The following is a 15,181-nucleotide window of genomic DNA, read 5'->3' as shown; positions in this document are numbered from 1 at the left end:
TATTAATAACTCTTATCAATTATCATAAGAGATAGTAGTATGCTTGGGTTCGATGGGATAGAGTCCTTGTGTCTAGAGGAGAGGGTGAGTTAGGTGTTGGCAGTTTGTTATCTTATAATAGAGCTATGATTTTTTGGTGGTGGTGGCGATTTTATCATTTCCTCAATTTACTATGGGTTCGTTTGATCAAGTCTATTTATGGTACAGATGGTGGTTTTAGATCTTTGATACCCAAGAGATTTTATACTAGTCCTTAGAATGGTATTTTTCGTATGATGGGTCAGCTTCGGGATAAAAGGTCTTGATCTTTAGCCTGTGTCCTTTCAGAGTCGAAGATGGGCGATTTACTTCGTTTTGACATGATGTGTGGTTGGGAGATTCACCCCTATCACTTATTTTCCATAGAATTTATGCCATGAATAACCATCATTATTGTATAGTTAGAGATCGGGTTCACATTGGTTGAGCAGACACAATGCGATAAATTTATTTCCATGATGTAGGCCCTTTAGTTGGAGTCGCGTCCGGATAGATAGGGTTGGGTCCTTGATGTTTCAGATATTTTTCCGGTTTCGTCTGCTACATCCTTTCTAGATGGTGGTATGTTGTTTTCGGGAGGGGCAGAGACTCGATGGAATAATTGGATTCCCATCAAAATCAATATTCTTATTTGGAGAATTTGGTTACATGGTATCCCTACCCGAGAGAGACTTTCTCAAAGAGGAATCATGGTGGACTCCATCTTGTGTCCTGTGTGTAATCGTAATATTGAGACGGTTGACCATCTTTTTTCTAAATGTAGTGAGTTGATTGATATTTGGGAATCCAATTCAGATTACAGTGCAATCTCTTATTTGGTGGGGTGTTTAGACTCCAACTCAGATTACAGTGCAATCTCTTATTTCTTGGTCAGATTCGATTCCTTTGGGATGGTCAACGGAAGGTGTTTGAAGCGATGATTTTTACTACTTTTTGATATTTGTGGAAATTCCGTAATAATATGGTTTTTGGCAAGACTCTTCCTAGGAAAGTGAACATTTTTTATGGTATTGTTCGTAGGGCATTTTTTTCGATTTCTAATATGTGTAGGAAAACAAAGTTTGGATGGTCTTCTTGGCTACATAATCAAATTTCTGCTACTTTATTTATGTAAATTTTTTTTTCTACCTTCTTGTTAGTTTTTTAATAAAATTTCCGCCGTTCAAAAAAAAAATTATCATAAGAACATTGCTTGGTCGAAATCTATATATTCACGATGAGACAAAAATAGTAGGATTTTGGATAATTTAAATTATAAAAATTCCAGGGATTAACAAAATAATGATAAATGTTATTGATCATCATCTACCTTACCCAAACTAAAACATGTAAGGAGAACACCAAAAAATAGATTTATCTTAAATTTGTTTTTCAAAAATATATCTAGAAACTTTGTAGGTTGATTTTAATATATCTTGACAATAAAAGTTGTTCTTTAATAATGATTGCAATATTTTAATAACTTTATACTAAATGTAGAAATTTTATGTAATAAAATGATTTATCCTAAAATTTTGTTAGCCGACTAAATTTCATAAAAAACATTGTATTTTGGTTTTATCCGGTTTATCTATTGATTTTTTTCCCCTAATTTAACCATATAAACTAATGTTCATAAAATTTTGAATTTTATAAAACACTATAATTTGGAATTTGTTAGTTTAACCATTTGAAGAAATTCTTTTTAATGATTAACCATTAAAACTTTTACTTCTTTTTTTTTAAATAAAAATACTTTAACTAGAAAGATATTCAGCAGTTTTTTTTTTTTTTTTTTTTTTTTTTTTTTGAAAAAATAAACAAACTTCCAGTAAATAAATTAGATTTTTTTTAAGACAATAATTTTTATAGAATTTGGCCTTAAATATGTCAAGGTCAATATAAAACATTTTGGGGGTTTTTTTCTTCGAAAAGAGAAGTTATGTGGCTAAACTATGACATCAAACAAAGTATGTTGCTGTTTCTGTAAAGTTTAACAAATCAGAACTCGTCATCTCACAGCTGAGTCATGACTCGCCAACTCATTAGATAAATACACTGAGTCGCAAGTGCCTTGTCGTTTACAAATAGCAAACTTCCTCCGCCACCATTCTTCAATACTTCAGATTCAGCATCTTGTATATCACGGATTTGAAGTCAAAGCACACGATCAATTTGGAGCGTAAAAGATACGCAGATGAAGCCAATTAGGCTTCCGGAACCGCCGGGTAGTCCACCGAGAGGCGTACCGGACATCTTTGAAGGCGGGGTTTACGGTGTCGTCAAGCGGGCTGTTATTATCGGTAACGGTTTCCCGGCGTCGGAGAATCAGAGCATTGGTTTAGTTAGAGCCCTTGGATTGTCGGAAAAACAAACTCTATATGTAAGTTCTGGTTTTTTGTCTTGCAGTTTTGCAATTCTGTTTGATTTTTCGTTTTAATTTTCTGAAGAAATGAAGCTGTAAACGTATTTGTCCAGTTTGTAGCTTAAACAGATGTTTTAGTGCACTTCAACAATGATATTATTAGGTATAGTGTTATTTGAGTAGAGAATTTAGGTTATGGAACGAAACTCTCTCCCTTTCTTAATTCACCTCGAGTTCTCATCTCAAATGAGCTAATTGGCAAGTTAGGATGAATCCTTTAACATCAAAAACAAATTGATAACAGATTAACAGCATCAATCTCTATTGAAAGGCTGCAATTGGAAGGCGCTGCTGTTAGATTTGTTGTCTGCCTTTAATGAGGAATCAGTTAGGGTTCATGTGATATTTCACACCGGTAGATGAGTAGATCCTAAGCTGATATCAAATTTTCATTTGGATACCAACGATTTGTCTTCTGCTTCTTCTTCTTCTTCTTCTTCTTCTTCTTCTTCTTCTTCTTCTTGGGACTGATGGAGCAATATGATTGTGATTTGATTGATTTAGATTTACCTGTAATAACTATAACTTGAACAACACTCTTATAGAACATGATTTTCTGTTTATCCATATGATGAAGGAATGTTGAAAAAACTTAGGTGGATAAATGCTTTCTTGATGCCCCTCTTTTGATTCTAAAAATGGTAGCAAGATTGTTCATTATAATTTATAGGTGATGTGTGTTATCCTAATATAACTGAAAAGAGAATACAATGTGGCTCTTTTGAAGAAAGGGCAATCTTGTCAAAAACTTTACATATTTTTTTAATCTGTTATTGTTCTTGTGTCAACACATGCAGCGTGTTACTAGGCCAAGTGGAGGAATCAATGAATATCTACACTGGCTTCCAGTTTCTGTCCATAAACAGATATATTACATCATCAGACTGATTTACAGCTATTCACAAGTTCTATTTACAACTAAAGGGAGTAAAGTCAAATCTTTGACCTCAGAAAATGGTGGAAATGTAGGCTTATCATCTATACTTGAAGCTGATGTTAAGTCAATAGTAACAATGGCAAGAGGAACTGCTGACAAGTAAGCCTTTCTTGAAGCTGATGTTAAGTCAATACTCAATACTTGTAACTAAATTTTGCATTTCTTTTATCATTAATCTTTTTTTTTTGGTTAGGGATGGGCCTTTATTGGTGGTTGCATGTGGTAGAGACACCATATCAATTGCTAGCTCTATAAAAAGATTAGCATCTGAAAATGTGTTTGTTGTTCAGGTGAGTCAACTCGAACCCTTTTCTCCTTACATTAATCAGTGAAATAAACATTTTTAATTGAATCTTTTTAACATTTGGTAATTGGGTTTCAGATTCAACATCCAAGAAGACAAGTGAGTAGGTTTGACTTGGTGGTTGCTCCTCAACATGATTATTACGCTCTTACCCCTCATGCACAAGAGCAGGTTCCTAAGTTTCTTCGCAAGTATATGACTCCTGATGAGCCCCCTACTAAGAACGTGGTATGTAATGTCTTAATCCGAGTAAATGACCATTTTACCCTTTTGTTTAGAAACAAGGTTGAATAACAAATGACTGTTTATTTGATCTGTCTTTAGTAAGTTCTGGATGGGTAAATGATGTCTGTCTGTAGTATCTGCTGTATACATAGTCTTTCTTTTTTGGTCTGAATGAACTGTGAGTAAATGACCATTTTACCCTTTTGTTTAGAAGCAATGCTGAATAACAATTGACTGTTTATTTGATCTGTCTAGGGTAAGTTCTGAATGGGTAAATGATGTCTGTCTGTAGTATGTGCTGTATACATAAAAGTCTTTGTTTTTGTGATTAAATGACCATTTTACCCTTTTGTTTAGAAGCAATGCTGAATAACAACAGTTAACAAATGAGTGTTTATTTAATATTTTTAGAGTAAGTTCAGAATGGGTAAATGATGTCTGTTTGCAGTAAGTGTTGTATACATTACACAAGCCTGTTTCTTTTTTGGTAAGAATGAACTGTGAGTAAATGACCATTTTACCCTTTTATTTATAAAAAAAATGCTGAATAACGAATGACTGTATTTGACAGCTGTTGTAAATTATGTCTGTCTAGACTCTAGAATCAGTGCTGAATAGATAAATATACACTATAGTCTGTTCTCTTTTTGGTGCGAATGAACTGTTTGAATATGAGTAAATGACCATTTTGCCCTTCTGTCAGGTACTTACATTGGGTTCACTGCATCAAGTTGATTCTGCTGCACTTCGCAGTGCAGCTATTGCTTGGCATGATGAGTTTGCACCTTTACCAAAACCCTTAATCGTGGTCAACATTGGGGGGCCCACAAGTAATTATTATTACTTAATCCTGTTTTTATTAAATTTTAAATATTATCTTATATTTCTTTATGCGCCTTTGTTTATTTCTACTTTCTATAAAAAAAGGCCGATGTAGATATAGTACAGACCTTGCAAAGCAGCTAACTACCCATTTGAAGGGTGTTCTTGACACCTGTGGGAGTGTAAGAATTTCTTTTTCAAGAAGAACTCCAGATAAGGTATATAATTTATTTTATTCTGAATACTTATTTTTTAAAAATAAATATTTATATATTATTAATCATTCCTACTACAAATATATCAACAGATTGCAACTTATGTGAGAAAAGAACTCGCAGAATTTCCAAAAATCTATATATGGGATAACGAAGGTAATTAATCCAACTTTTAAAAAACATCCTCATGATTAAACTCCAATCTTTTTCACTATTATTTTCCTTATTTATTTATTTTTAATTTTATAAATTCAGAACCAAATCCACACATGGGACATTTAGCATGGGCAGATGCATTCATTGTCTCAGCAGATTCAATCAGCATGTTGAGTGAAGCCTGCAGCACTGGGTAAAGCATTTAACCAAAAAGTCAAAAAGTCAACCATTCATCCTACTTAATTTCCTTTTTTTTTTTTATATAGAAAACCTGTATATGTGATTGGAGCTGATCGATGTAAATGGAAATTTGGAGAATTTCATAAAACTTTAAAAGAAAGAGGTCTTGTTAGGCCATTTACAGGTCTTGAGGATGTAAGTTGGTTTGCTATTTTCATCTTCTTGATATTTTAGCGACAATTTTTTTTTTTTAATTTCTAAAAAAAATATTTATATAAATTTTTTTTGTAGATGTCGGAAAGCTGGAGTTACCCGCCTTTAAATGACACTACAGAGGCTGCAAATCGAGTACATGAAGCACTTGCTGAAAGGGGGTGGAGATTAAGGCCGTAAGATTTTTGTCTGAAATTACTTTTTTGCCCTTTTCCCATGGTTTGTGGGGGATTATAGATACATACATATAGTTTTTGATACGGACAAGGAGGTTTGTGTGTATAAACCGGCATTTATATTTTATAGCTTTAGTGTGAAAAGAAAACCTTGAGGGACAGATTGGTCATTTGTGTTCATTGTGAAATGGGAATTAATAATAAAAGACGGGGGCAGCAATCATCATTCAAACAATTGTGAAATGAAAACCTCGAGGGAGAGAAGATTGACATATTCATTATATTTTACATATATTGTATATTAATTTTTCTTTGTACTTATATTTTATACATGTATAGGAGTATGTATATGTATTATAACTTTTGCCACATAAGAATATGCAAACTACAAAGCTAGTCACTCCATCAATGATTTTGATATAGTAAAAAAAACAAGTTTTAAGATAAATTCCCAACATTACTTATCTTCCAAAATAAGATTTAATGTTTGTAAAAATTCAAAATTTAGGATTCACGTAACACTCATGTGGCCATGTCACCGTGTTAAGGCTTTAAGCTTCTTTATTCATTTTGTTTAGGGTCGATCTCAAGATTCAGATAAATCATAATTGTCGAATTGAATTATTTGAATTTCTTGGAACTTTGTTATACAATTCGATATGTGTTACTTGTCCTACCTAGGGAAAAAGAGGAAACATTCCACTCATGTTATCAAATGAACTAATAATGGTTTAAACATTTTGAGTTTGGGTTATGGTGTTGGGCTGGTGATATTAAACTAGAAAAAGTCTTAGATTTAATATATAATTATATATTAATAGTCAAAGACAAGGTCTTGGGGTTTTTTTTGACTAATTTTTTTTTTGACTAAATAATAGTATATTTTTAAGGGCAAATTGTAATAAAATCACTAATGACGGGTTCTCATTGTCTTTCCGGTAACCATTTTTCTTAAATTGCAATACAGTCATTAAGTTTATCAAAATTTTGATTTTGACACTGTGTTTTGTTTTTCTAAATTATGTCATTACATTTATAAGTTTTTTTTCAATTCAAAGCAAAATGTATAAATATGTATAAATCTAGCAGGTTATATTTAAATACAAGGGTTTTTTTTCAAAGCAAAATTAATAAATATGTATTAGTTGTATCATGAGAATCAAACTAACCATAAAAATTTCATAGGTTGCAAACTTGACATCCGAGTTTTGATCGGTTACACGTCTCTAAACCTCTAAACTCATTTTAAAGTTGCGTATTTAATATAAAATACGGTTTTTATATAACTAATACATATTTATACGTAAAATTATGGTTTGAATGTAAAAAAAAAACTTTTATTTATACAAAACTATGGGTTTTAATTGAAAAAAACATTTATGCGGTTTAAATGTATTAAAAAATATTTATACGGTTTCAAATAGAAAATTCTCAACATTGAACAAAAATGAAAAAATTATGTTCGATTTGGAACAAAAAAACATAGTGTCAAAATTGAAAGAAAAATTAAACTTAGTGTCAAAATTGAAAAAACGTGAAAACTTAGGGTGCGTTTAGTTACGGAAAAATGGGCCGTTTTCCGGAAAAATTTTCCAAGAAAAATGAGAATTTTGAAAACGTGTTTAGTTCGTCTATTTTTCTAAATTTTTCACGGAAAATGAAAATTTTCCGTTTTCTAAAATTACAAAGAAATTGAAAAAATTTGGAAAACCAATAATCATTGTTTTCCATATTTTTCTATTTCTAAAATTTTTCTAAATATAAACACACATACTCTCATCCCACCCACTTTTACCTACCTCCCCCCCCCCCTCCACACACACACACACACAAACACCCACCCCACCCCCACCCTCCCCCCCCCCCACACACACACACACCTCACCCACCACAAACACACACACACACACCCAAACACCCACCCCCACCCCCACCCCCTACACACACACACACACACCCACAAACACCCACCCACCCACCCCCACCCACACACACACACCTTACTCCCTACAAACACACACACACACACACCTACCCACAAATACCCACCCACCCCCACCCCTACCCCCTACCCCCCCAGGTCTCACATGTTAAAATGCATCATCAAATTATTTGGTAACCATGGATTATCAATGTGAGATAGACATGAATTATTGATGCTCCACTTTCACGACTACAACCCAATTTCTTGGCCCATGGCCCAATTGTTGTGATTCATGTGCGTCTAGACTCCAAGTCCGTGCAGATGCGTATCACTTACAACCCAAGGTCTCACAGATCGATCTAAATTCCTTCCATTCGCCGCCATAGCAGCTCCTTCCTTCCATTCGCCGCCGCCGCCATAGCAGCTCCTTCCTTCCATTCGCCGCCATAGCAGCTCCTCTCAACAACAACGGTTCCTCTCTCCGACTAAATCTCGTCTTTGCGTCTGCTTCTTTCTGTGCTCGTTATTGAAAAAGAAAACACAGGTAAATTTAATTTTATTTGTAGCTTAATCGATGTATTTAGTGGTTACGATTTCACAGTTTGTTGGTGCTGACGAGAATCAGTTGTTGCATAATCGATCTCAAATTCTTTCCCATTTCTTTGTTATACGTAAGTCTCAAGTGTCAACACCCTTTTTACCCATCACGCTACGTATACAGTTTCACAATTTTTTCTCATCTAAGGATATCTTTTATATTCGATTACTAATTACTTCGATAAATAATTGCATATATCGTTCTGTTTAATGTTTTCTTTCACTTTTTATTGGTGGTGATGAAATCAGTTGATTTTTGCCCTAGTTTCAGTTTATGGGCTGATTTCTTGATGTCATATAGAACCTCGATCTTAATTATAGATATCTATGCCAATTTGAGTATAATACATTTTAAACTTATCCCTCAATATTGCTTCAATTTCATGTCTGTACAGGAATGTAAAACCCTAATGAGATAACATGTATTTGTGTTTTCATTTTCATGTCTGTATGTGTGTGTATCTCTTTGTGTGTAAATCTGTTTATGTATGTAGCATTCTCCTATTGTATCTCTAACATAAATGGCCTATAGTGCAACTCTATTTTATGATTTGATCTCTTATATTACTATACATGTTCCTAGATTTAATTTTAATATAACCTTTATTCATTGAATAGTCTGAGTTAATTATACATTGTAATCACATAACTCCTAATTAATTTGGTTACTCTGTTAGATTTAGAATCATTTTAGTGTGTTTAGTTTTAAATAAATTTGGTTATATATAGATGGGTGGGCACAGTGGGGATGCAATGGAGTGGACAGAAGCTTGTGAGAAATATTTCTTAGAGATTTTAGAGGAAAGGGTCAAGAGAGATCCTAACGGGGCTCCAATCTTCAAAGGAACTGATTGGACACAAATGGATGAACAAATTTTTATGAAATTTGCTTTAAGATATGGTCCTGAGAAGGTGAAAGCAAAATACCACCGCCTTAAATCTGTTCATCTAAAGTTTAGTGAATTGATTAACCATACTGGAGTCACATGGAATGCTATTTCTGGAAAAGTGTTTGCTAATGATACTGTTTGGGATGATTTTTTTAAGGTATAAAATATCTTAAACCTAATAATTTTATTAATGTTTGACTTATTTTGCTAACTAATAAAGTATTTGTATACCATATATTACAGCGAGATAAAGTTTTCAAATCGTTCAAGAAAAAGGGTTGTAAGATTTATTCCTTATTGAGTTTGGTCTTCAATAGTTCGACTGCTTCTGGTGCTTTTCATAATGCCTCAACTTGTGCCCCTCAAACATCAGAAGAAGAGCACAGAATTGAGGATGAGTATCTAGAGGGTGGTAGTTTTGGTGAGAGTGAGTTTAATGGGGGTAGTCGGAAGGGAAAGCGTATGTTGGAAGAGGAAATGGAGGGTTTACCAGGTTCAAGAAGAATGAAAAAAGGTCCTGGAAATTCCAAATATGATACCTTGTTGGATGCATTTTCAGAATCAATAGTCGCTAGAAAGGAAAGAGATTTAGCAAGAGCAGAACATTATAAGTCAAAGTATGGTGATGTAACAAGCTCATTGACCGAGGAATACTCGATTAGTGATTGTATGACGACTTTAGAAGCTACACCTGGTGTTGGTGCAAGATCGTACACTAAAGCATTGTCCTTCTTTCCTGATATTAATTGGAGAAAAATGTTCCTAATGATGTCTGAAAATAGGAGGAAACAGTGGCTTGATAGTTTAGATGGGTAGTTGTTTTAGAATTTAGGGATGTCATATAAACATATTGCACTAGTTTATGTTTTGATGTTTATGTATAAACTTGATGTCATTTTGTGGAACATTTTGATGATATGTATGGAACTTGATGTGTGAATTTACTTTTTTTTTTGTGTTATTTTACTTGATTGACATTAAATTCAATGGTTTATGGTGCAGATAAAGTGTCCCAATGTCATATTCATCGGATAGTAGCTCTTACTCAGATGATGACGATGATGAGTTGGATGATATGATGATGATTGCTTTGTTAATAAAGAACAATAGGAATTTTATTGACCGAACTCCTTGTAGGACATCTATGCTAAGTGGAAAAGAATACATTCGAGAGATAATGTGCGGTAATCCTATCCAGTGTTATGAAGCAATTAGGATGAAGCCACATGTTTTTTTAAATTTGTGTGATAAACTAAAGATGATGAATTTATTGGAAGATCGAAGGGATGTTAGTGTAGAAGAAGGTTTGGCAATGAGTTTGCGGATTTTATGTCATGGAACAAGCCATAGAATGATTTCGGATCGTTTTCAACATTCTACGGGGATTGTACATTATTGGTTTAAGTATGTGTTAAGAGCTTTGAAGGCATTTGCTCTTACAGTAGTTAAAACAACTAACAGAGGTGAAGTTCAACCAGAAATTCGAGCAGATTCGAGATGGTATCCATTCTTTAAGGTATTCATTGATCTCTTTGTTAACACTTATACGTAAAACCTCTATCTCTCTAACATACATAATTTCAATGCAGAATTGTATCGGTGCTATTGATGGCACTCACGTAGCAGCTTGGGCTCCATTATCAAAACAAAAGTCATTTCGCGGAAGAAAAGCAGTGCTTGTTACACAAAATGTGATGGCGATTTGTTCCCATGATATGATGTTTACTTTTGTGTATACCGGCTGGGAGGGAACATCGAATGACTCTCGTGTATTTTATGATGCCGTTATTAGACCCGAAAACAAATTTCCAATACCGACCGGTGGTAAGACTTCTCAACATTTCTTTACCTAATTTATTTAATCTAGTTTCTAAATACTCGACTTAAATATATATATTTGCTTTATGTGGTGTAGATTATTTCTATGTTGTTGATAGTGGGTATCCAAATCTAAAGGGATTTTTAGCTCCATATCGTGGTGAGCGGTATCATCGGTCTGATTGGCAAAGTGGTAGTGGAGTTAGAGGAAAGAAAGAATTATTCAACTTTGTACATTCATCTGTTCGGAATGTCATAGAGCGGGCATTTGGTGTTCTTAAAAAAAGATTTCACATTTTGAAATATATACCAAACTATCCGTTGAGACGCCAAATGTTGATCCCGCATGCATGTTGTGCACTGCATAATTATATACGGATGGAGGATAGGGCAGACACTTTATTCAATACATATGGTGGTGAAAATTTTCAAGAACTCACAGAAGGCTTTAACGTGGTTCAAGAGGGTTTTCCTTTGGATATGACAGATCAAGATGAAATGCTTCAAGTTAGAGATTCAATTGCTAACATGTTATGGGAAAGACATACACAACGTCGTCGGGGGCGTTCACAATATTGATAGCATTAAAATAGTAAAACTTGTCTTATTAAAATGTTCATTTTTATGTTAAATGATACATTGAATTTTATGTTGCTTCTTATATATTAAATGTATGTGTAGGTGGGGGTGATAGGTAGAAAGAATAAGGGTGGTAGGTAGGGTGGGGTTGGAGGTGGTGGTGGTGGGTAGGTAGGGGTAGGGTATGAGTTAGGGTAGAGTGGGGTGGGATAAGGTGGGTGGGGTGGGGTGGGTGGATGGGGGTGGGTAGGGTGGGTGGGGGTGGGGTGGGTAGGGTGGGTGGGGGTGGGGGTGGGGTGGGTGGCGTAGGTAGGGTGGGTGGGGTGGGGGTGGGGTGGTGTTTGTGATATTAGTTAAAATAACAAAAAATGGAAAATGAAAACCGATAGAAAAATGCACATCTAAACGCGTTTTCTAATTTTCTAAAACAGAAAATGAAAAATGAATAAGACTGAACTAAACGCGTTTTCTAAATTTTCCAATGAAAAATGAAAACGGAAAACGAAAACTGAAAATGGAAAACAGAAAACAGAAAATGAAAACTGTTTTTCCGCAACTAAACGCAACCTTAGTGTTTTTGTGGAAAAAGAATTCAATTTTGACACGTTAGCATATCATATCAGCATGACACGTTATCAAAACTGACACGTCAACATGTAACCTGGTTGACCGGTCAAGTGGTCAGAATTATAACAAACTGGAAAACACAGTGTCAAATTTGAGACAAAAAAACACAATGCCAAATTAGAATTTTGGTGTAAACAGAGTGTTTTTTTTTTTTTTTTTTTTTTTTTTAAATTTTTTTTATTTACCCTTTTAATGTGTTTATGTTTGTTAAAGTTTATGGATTGTTACTTTTGTTTTATCAGAACTGAATTATACCGTAATATTAAGATTTTTAGATTTGTTTAGACAAAAACAAAATTATCAATTTATGATTTTGGACTATTTTTTTATTATTACAATGAGAATCGAAAATTAGTAAAAAACGAATAATAATTATTTTATTTTATTTCATTTATAATATATATGGTTAATCTTATATTAACTCATTAGAGTTGTTTTTAAAATTATATTAGATTGTCTAACAAGAATAAAAAGTCGTAATACTTCAACAAATTGTTTCTAGCCTCATATTTCCAAACCACAAAACATCATACTTTTTAAACTTTAGATTTATCAAACACAATGACAATATTAAGTATTAACAACCGGTTTACACGAATGGTAATTTGATTTGTTTAAATTTAACTATTTGATTTAAGTTGGGACTATTTAGATTCATATAAACCAACCTTTTGCAATTTCTAGTTTTGCAAGATTTCATGACTTTCTTCTTTTAGAAGGCAAGAGTGAAAAAGAAGTAAAGGGTGGAGGCCAAACTTGTGAAAAAAGATTGGGCAGTGGTGCTTTCTTATCATGCTTTAACTGGATCTGAATATACTTACTTATATACGACAATTCTTAAAAGTTAAAAAGAAAAAAAGAATCTTCTTTATTGAATCTGATATATAAGTTTTGGCATGTGTAATGTGGCATTTATTCAATTATAGTGTTGACAGCTGCTCATTTTGTGACATACATAAAGTGTTCGTCATTAAAATGTTTAAGTATAACATCAGAATCGTATATTACCAAACCTACAAGTGAAGTCATTTTTTTCGTATTCCACAAAAAACACATAGTTTGAATTTGTTTTTGTTTCACCACGATTTTTTTTCTACTTCAATTATTGAATCTTTTTTTAATAAAACCATTTTAAATAAAATTCAAACATTTAATGGTTCAATCGAATATTAAAATTTCATCGAGAGTCAAACAAAATAAATTTCAAATTATATTAATAAAGATCAAGATTTATATGATGTTTTCTTAAAAAAAAAAATCAAACTCTCAATAGTTAAAACATAAAAAAAAATCTTTTGATTATTAAAACCCAAAGTCCAAACTGTAATAATTTTCATACAATTTGCCATTTTGCAAATCAGCGAGTTCATTAATTTACACGACAAAAGGGACTATACATTTCTACCAAATAATTTTATAAAATTAATAAAATTATTACTCTATTGTCAGTCGACATGTTAAAATCGGACAAAAAAGATAGCTTTAATGACAAATTATGTCGATGACATATTTATTATTATATATAAATGATATTATTTATATCGCTCAAATAAAATAAAGTAAAATACGTTATAGTTTCACTTAATCGAAATTATATATATTTTGCTACTAAAAAGCTCATGGATCTTGAACGTGGATATTAAGAATGAGATATACACTTCACTTCACATCACATCATATAGTCAAACTTATCTCCTAACTCATTGAAACAGGAGCCTAAACAATTTCCAGATCCCCTAGATCACTGATTTCTCGATCCAAAAATCTTCATCATCGACAATCAATCCGCTGAAATTTTGATTTTAGGTGGCGTTCTCTAATCCATATTCAGGTGAACTGATTTCACCTGCGGGTTCTGTTACACCGGAAAGCTGAATCCGTTCATTTCTAGATATGGGGGTGGTGAAGGCGGCAGTTGGTGATGCGGTGGTGACCTTCATGTGGATATTCTGTGCCTCCACCCTCGGCGCTGCCACTTCCATTATTACTAATTCGATGGGTGCCGGAGGCCTGGCTTCCCTTGCAATCACTACTTCCCTTATATTTGTTATCTCCGTCGTGTTTGGATTGATTGCCGATGCCTTCGGTGGCGCTAGCTTCAATGCGATCGGTACAATTGCGTTTAGTATCGCCGGTGCCGGTGGCGACGATGATACACTCATGTCCACCGCCGTCCGCTTTCCTGCTCAGGTAATACAACCAAACATTACTTTTCATAGTCGTAATTTTTTGACGAATTAAGGCCTAAGGGTTTCCAATTACCCAAATTGTTAGGTTACAGTTGAAATTGCGAAAACAGATCGTTACATTCAACTATGAATAGTGCAGAATTGGATCAATATTTGTTGATTATTAGTGTTAAACATGTAAAAACAGTGTTTAATTTCTGAATTGTCGACAGGCGATTGGTGCAGCTGGTGGTGTCATGGCTCTTTTGGAGCTGATGCCATTAGAGTACAAACATCTGCTAGAAGGACCTACACTAAAAGTCGATTTGCATACCGGAGCCATTGCTGAGGGAGTTTTGACTTTCGTTATCACCTTTGTTGTTCTCTTGATCATCATCAAGGGTCCTAACAGCTTGTTCTTGAAGAACTGGATGCTTTCCATGGCAACTATGGTGGTCATTCTTGTTGGTTCAAGCTACACAGGTCCTTCCATGAATCCTGCAAATGTAAGTATTACAAAACTCTTTCTGTTTCTAATTAACATAGTTCCTTGATCCCCATATACGATCTTTTACAAGAGTTACACTTCTTTTTACCATTATGATTCTGATTATGATTATGATTACAGGCATTTGGGTGGGCATATGTGAATAATAAACATAACACATGGGAGCAGTTTTATGTTTACTGGATATGTCCATCATTAGGTGCAATTTTGGCTGGATGGTTTTACCGATTTGTCTTCCCACCTCCACCACCACAAAAACCCAAAACCGCATAAAAACAAGGCCTTTTTTTAGATTTACAGAATATGTTTTTCTTGAAAATAATTACCAAAACTTGTTTAAAAACATATTCTTTTCATGACTTTACTAATCATAAATTCATAATCTCATTCCAAAACCAT

The 15,181-nt window shown here is 33.7% G+C and overlaps 3 protein-coding genes and 1 long non-coding RNA gene across 4 annotated transcripts; all 4 read left to right on the top strand.

Annotated features, from left to right (window-relative positions):
• The first annotated feature begins 2,101 nt into the window (after positions 1-2,101).
• On the top strand, positions 2,102-5,992 carry ELM1 (fission ELM1-like protein (DUF1022)). The gene is made up of 10 exons (XM_079024739.1): positions 2,102-2,401; positions 3,241-3,479; positions 3,574-3,670; positions 3,763-3,912; positions 4,613-4,739; positions 4,837-4,949; positions 5,039-5,102; positions 5,202-5,295; positions 5,369-5,477; positions 5,574-5,992. Exons 1-10 carry the CDS (start codon positions 2,216-2,218, stop codon positions 5,673-5,675), a joined length of 1,281 nt encoding a protein of 426 aa, XP_078880865.1. The 5' UTR covers positions 2,102-2,215; the 3' UTR covers positions 5,676-5,992.
• Positions 5,993-7,752: 1,760 nt separating this feature from the next.
• LOC145086889 (uncharacterized) lies at positions 7,753-10,824 on the top strand. Its single transcript, XR_013700664.1, has 3 exons — positions 7,753-8,139; positions 10,085-10,598; positions 10,672-10,824. It is a non-coding gene; the product is annotated as an uncharacterized LOC145086889 (long non-coding RNA).
• LOC145086264 (uncharacterized) lies at positions 9,072-10,040 on the top strand. Its single transcript, XM_079024017.1, has 2 exons — positions 9,072-9,239; positions 9,326-10,040. The coding sequence occupies exons 1-2, from the start codon at positions 9,072-9,074 to the stop codon at positions 9,896-9,898; spliced, it is 741 nt and encodes a 246-aa protein (XP_078880143.1). The 3' UTR covers positions 9,899-10,040.
• A 2,904-nt stretch (positions 10,825-13,728) lies between the features above and the next one.
• LOC145086888 (aquaporin SIP1-1-like) lies at positions 13,729-15,177 on the top strand. Its single transcript, XM_079024738.1, has 3 exons — positions 13,729-14,296; positions 14,508-14,780; positions 14,903-15,177. Exons 1-3 carry the CDS (start codon positions 14,000-14,002, stop codon positions 15,053-15,055), a joined length of 723 nt encoding a protein of 240 aa, XP_078880864.1. The 5' UTR covers positions 13,729-13,999; the 3' UTR covers positions 15,056-15,177.
• The last annotated feature ends 4 nt before the right edge of the window (positions 15,178-15,181 follow it).

Source organism: Lactuca serriola, chromosome 2 (assembly GCF_051521515.1).
Source record: "Lactuca serriola cultivar US96UC23 chromosome 2, Lser_US96UC23_V15, whole genome shotgun sequence".
Classification (NCBI taxonomy): domain Eukaryota; kingdom Viridiplantae; phylum Streptophyta; class Magnoliopsida; order Asterales; family Asteraceae; genus Lactuca; species Lactuca serriola.
The sequence above is the reverse complement of the archived record's forward strand: the minus strand, read 5'-3'. Positions and strand labels throughout refer to the sequence as shown.

Bases quoted from the DNA above. Each gene is read 5' to 3' on its own strand.
- LOC145086264 (XM_079024017.1), top strand. From the start codon at position 9,072: ATGAAATTTGCTTTAAGATATGGTCCTGAGAAGGTGAAAGCAAAATAC. The intron at 9,240-9,325 runs GTATAAAATATC...CATATATTACAG, and splicing joins TTTGGGATGATTTTTTTAAG to CGAGATAAAGTTTTCAAATC.
- ELM1 (XM_079024739.1), top strand. From the start codon at position 2,216: ATGAAGCCAATTAGGCTTCCGGAACCGCCGGGTAGTCCACCGAGAGGC. The intron at 4,740-4,836 runs GTAATTATTATT...CTATAAAAAAAG, and splicing joins CAACATTGGGGGGCCCACAA to GCCGATGTAGATATAGTACA. The intron at 5,296-5,368 runs GTAAAGCATTTA...TTTTTTATATAG, and splicing joins AGTGAAGCCTGCAGCACTGG to AAAACCTGTATATGTGATTG.
- LOC145086888 (XM_079024738.1), top strand. From the start codon at position 14,000: ATGGGGGTGGTGAAGGCGGCAGTTGGTGATGCGGTGGTGACCTTCATG. The intron at 14,297-14,507 runs GTAATACAACCA...AATTGTCGACAG, and splicing joins CCGTCCGCTTTCCTGCTCAG to GCGATTGGTGCAGCTGGTGG. The intron at 14,781-14,902 runs GTAAGTATTACA...TTATGATTACAG, and splicing joins CTTCCATGAATCCTGCAAAT to GCATTTGGGTGGGCATATGT.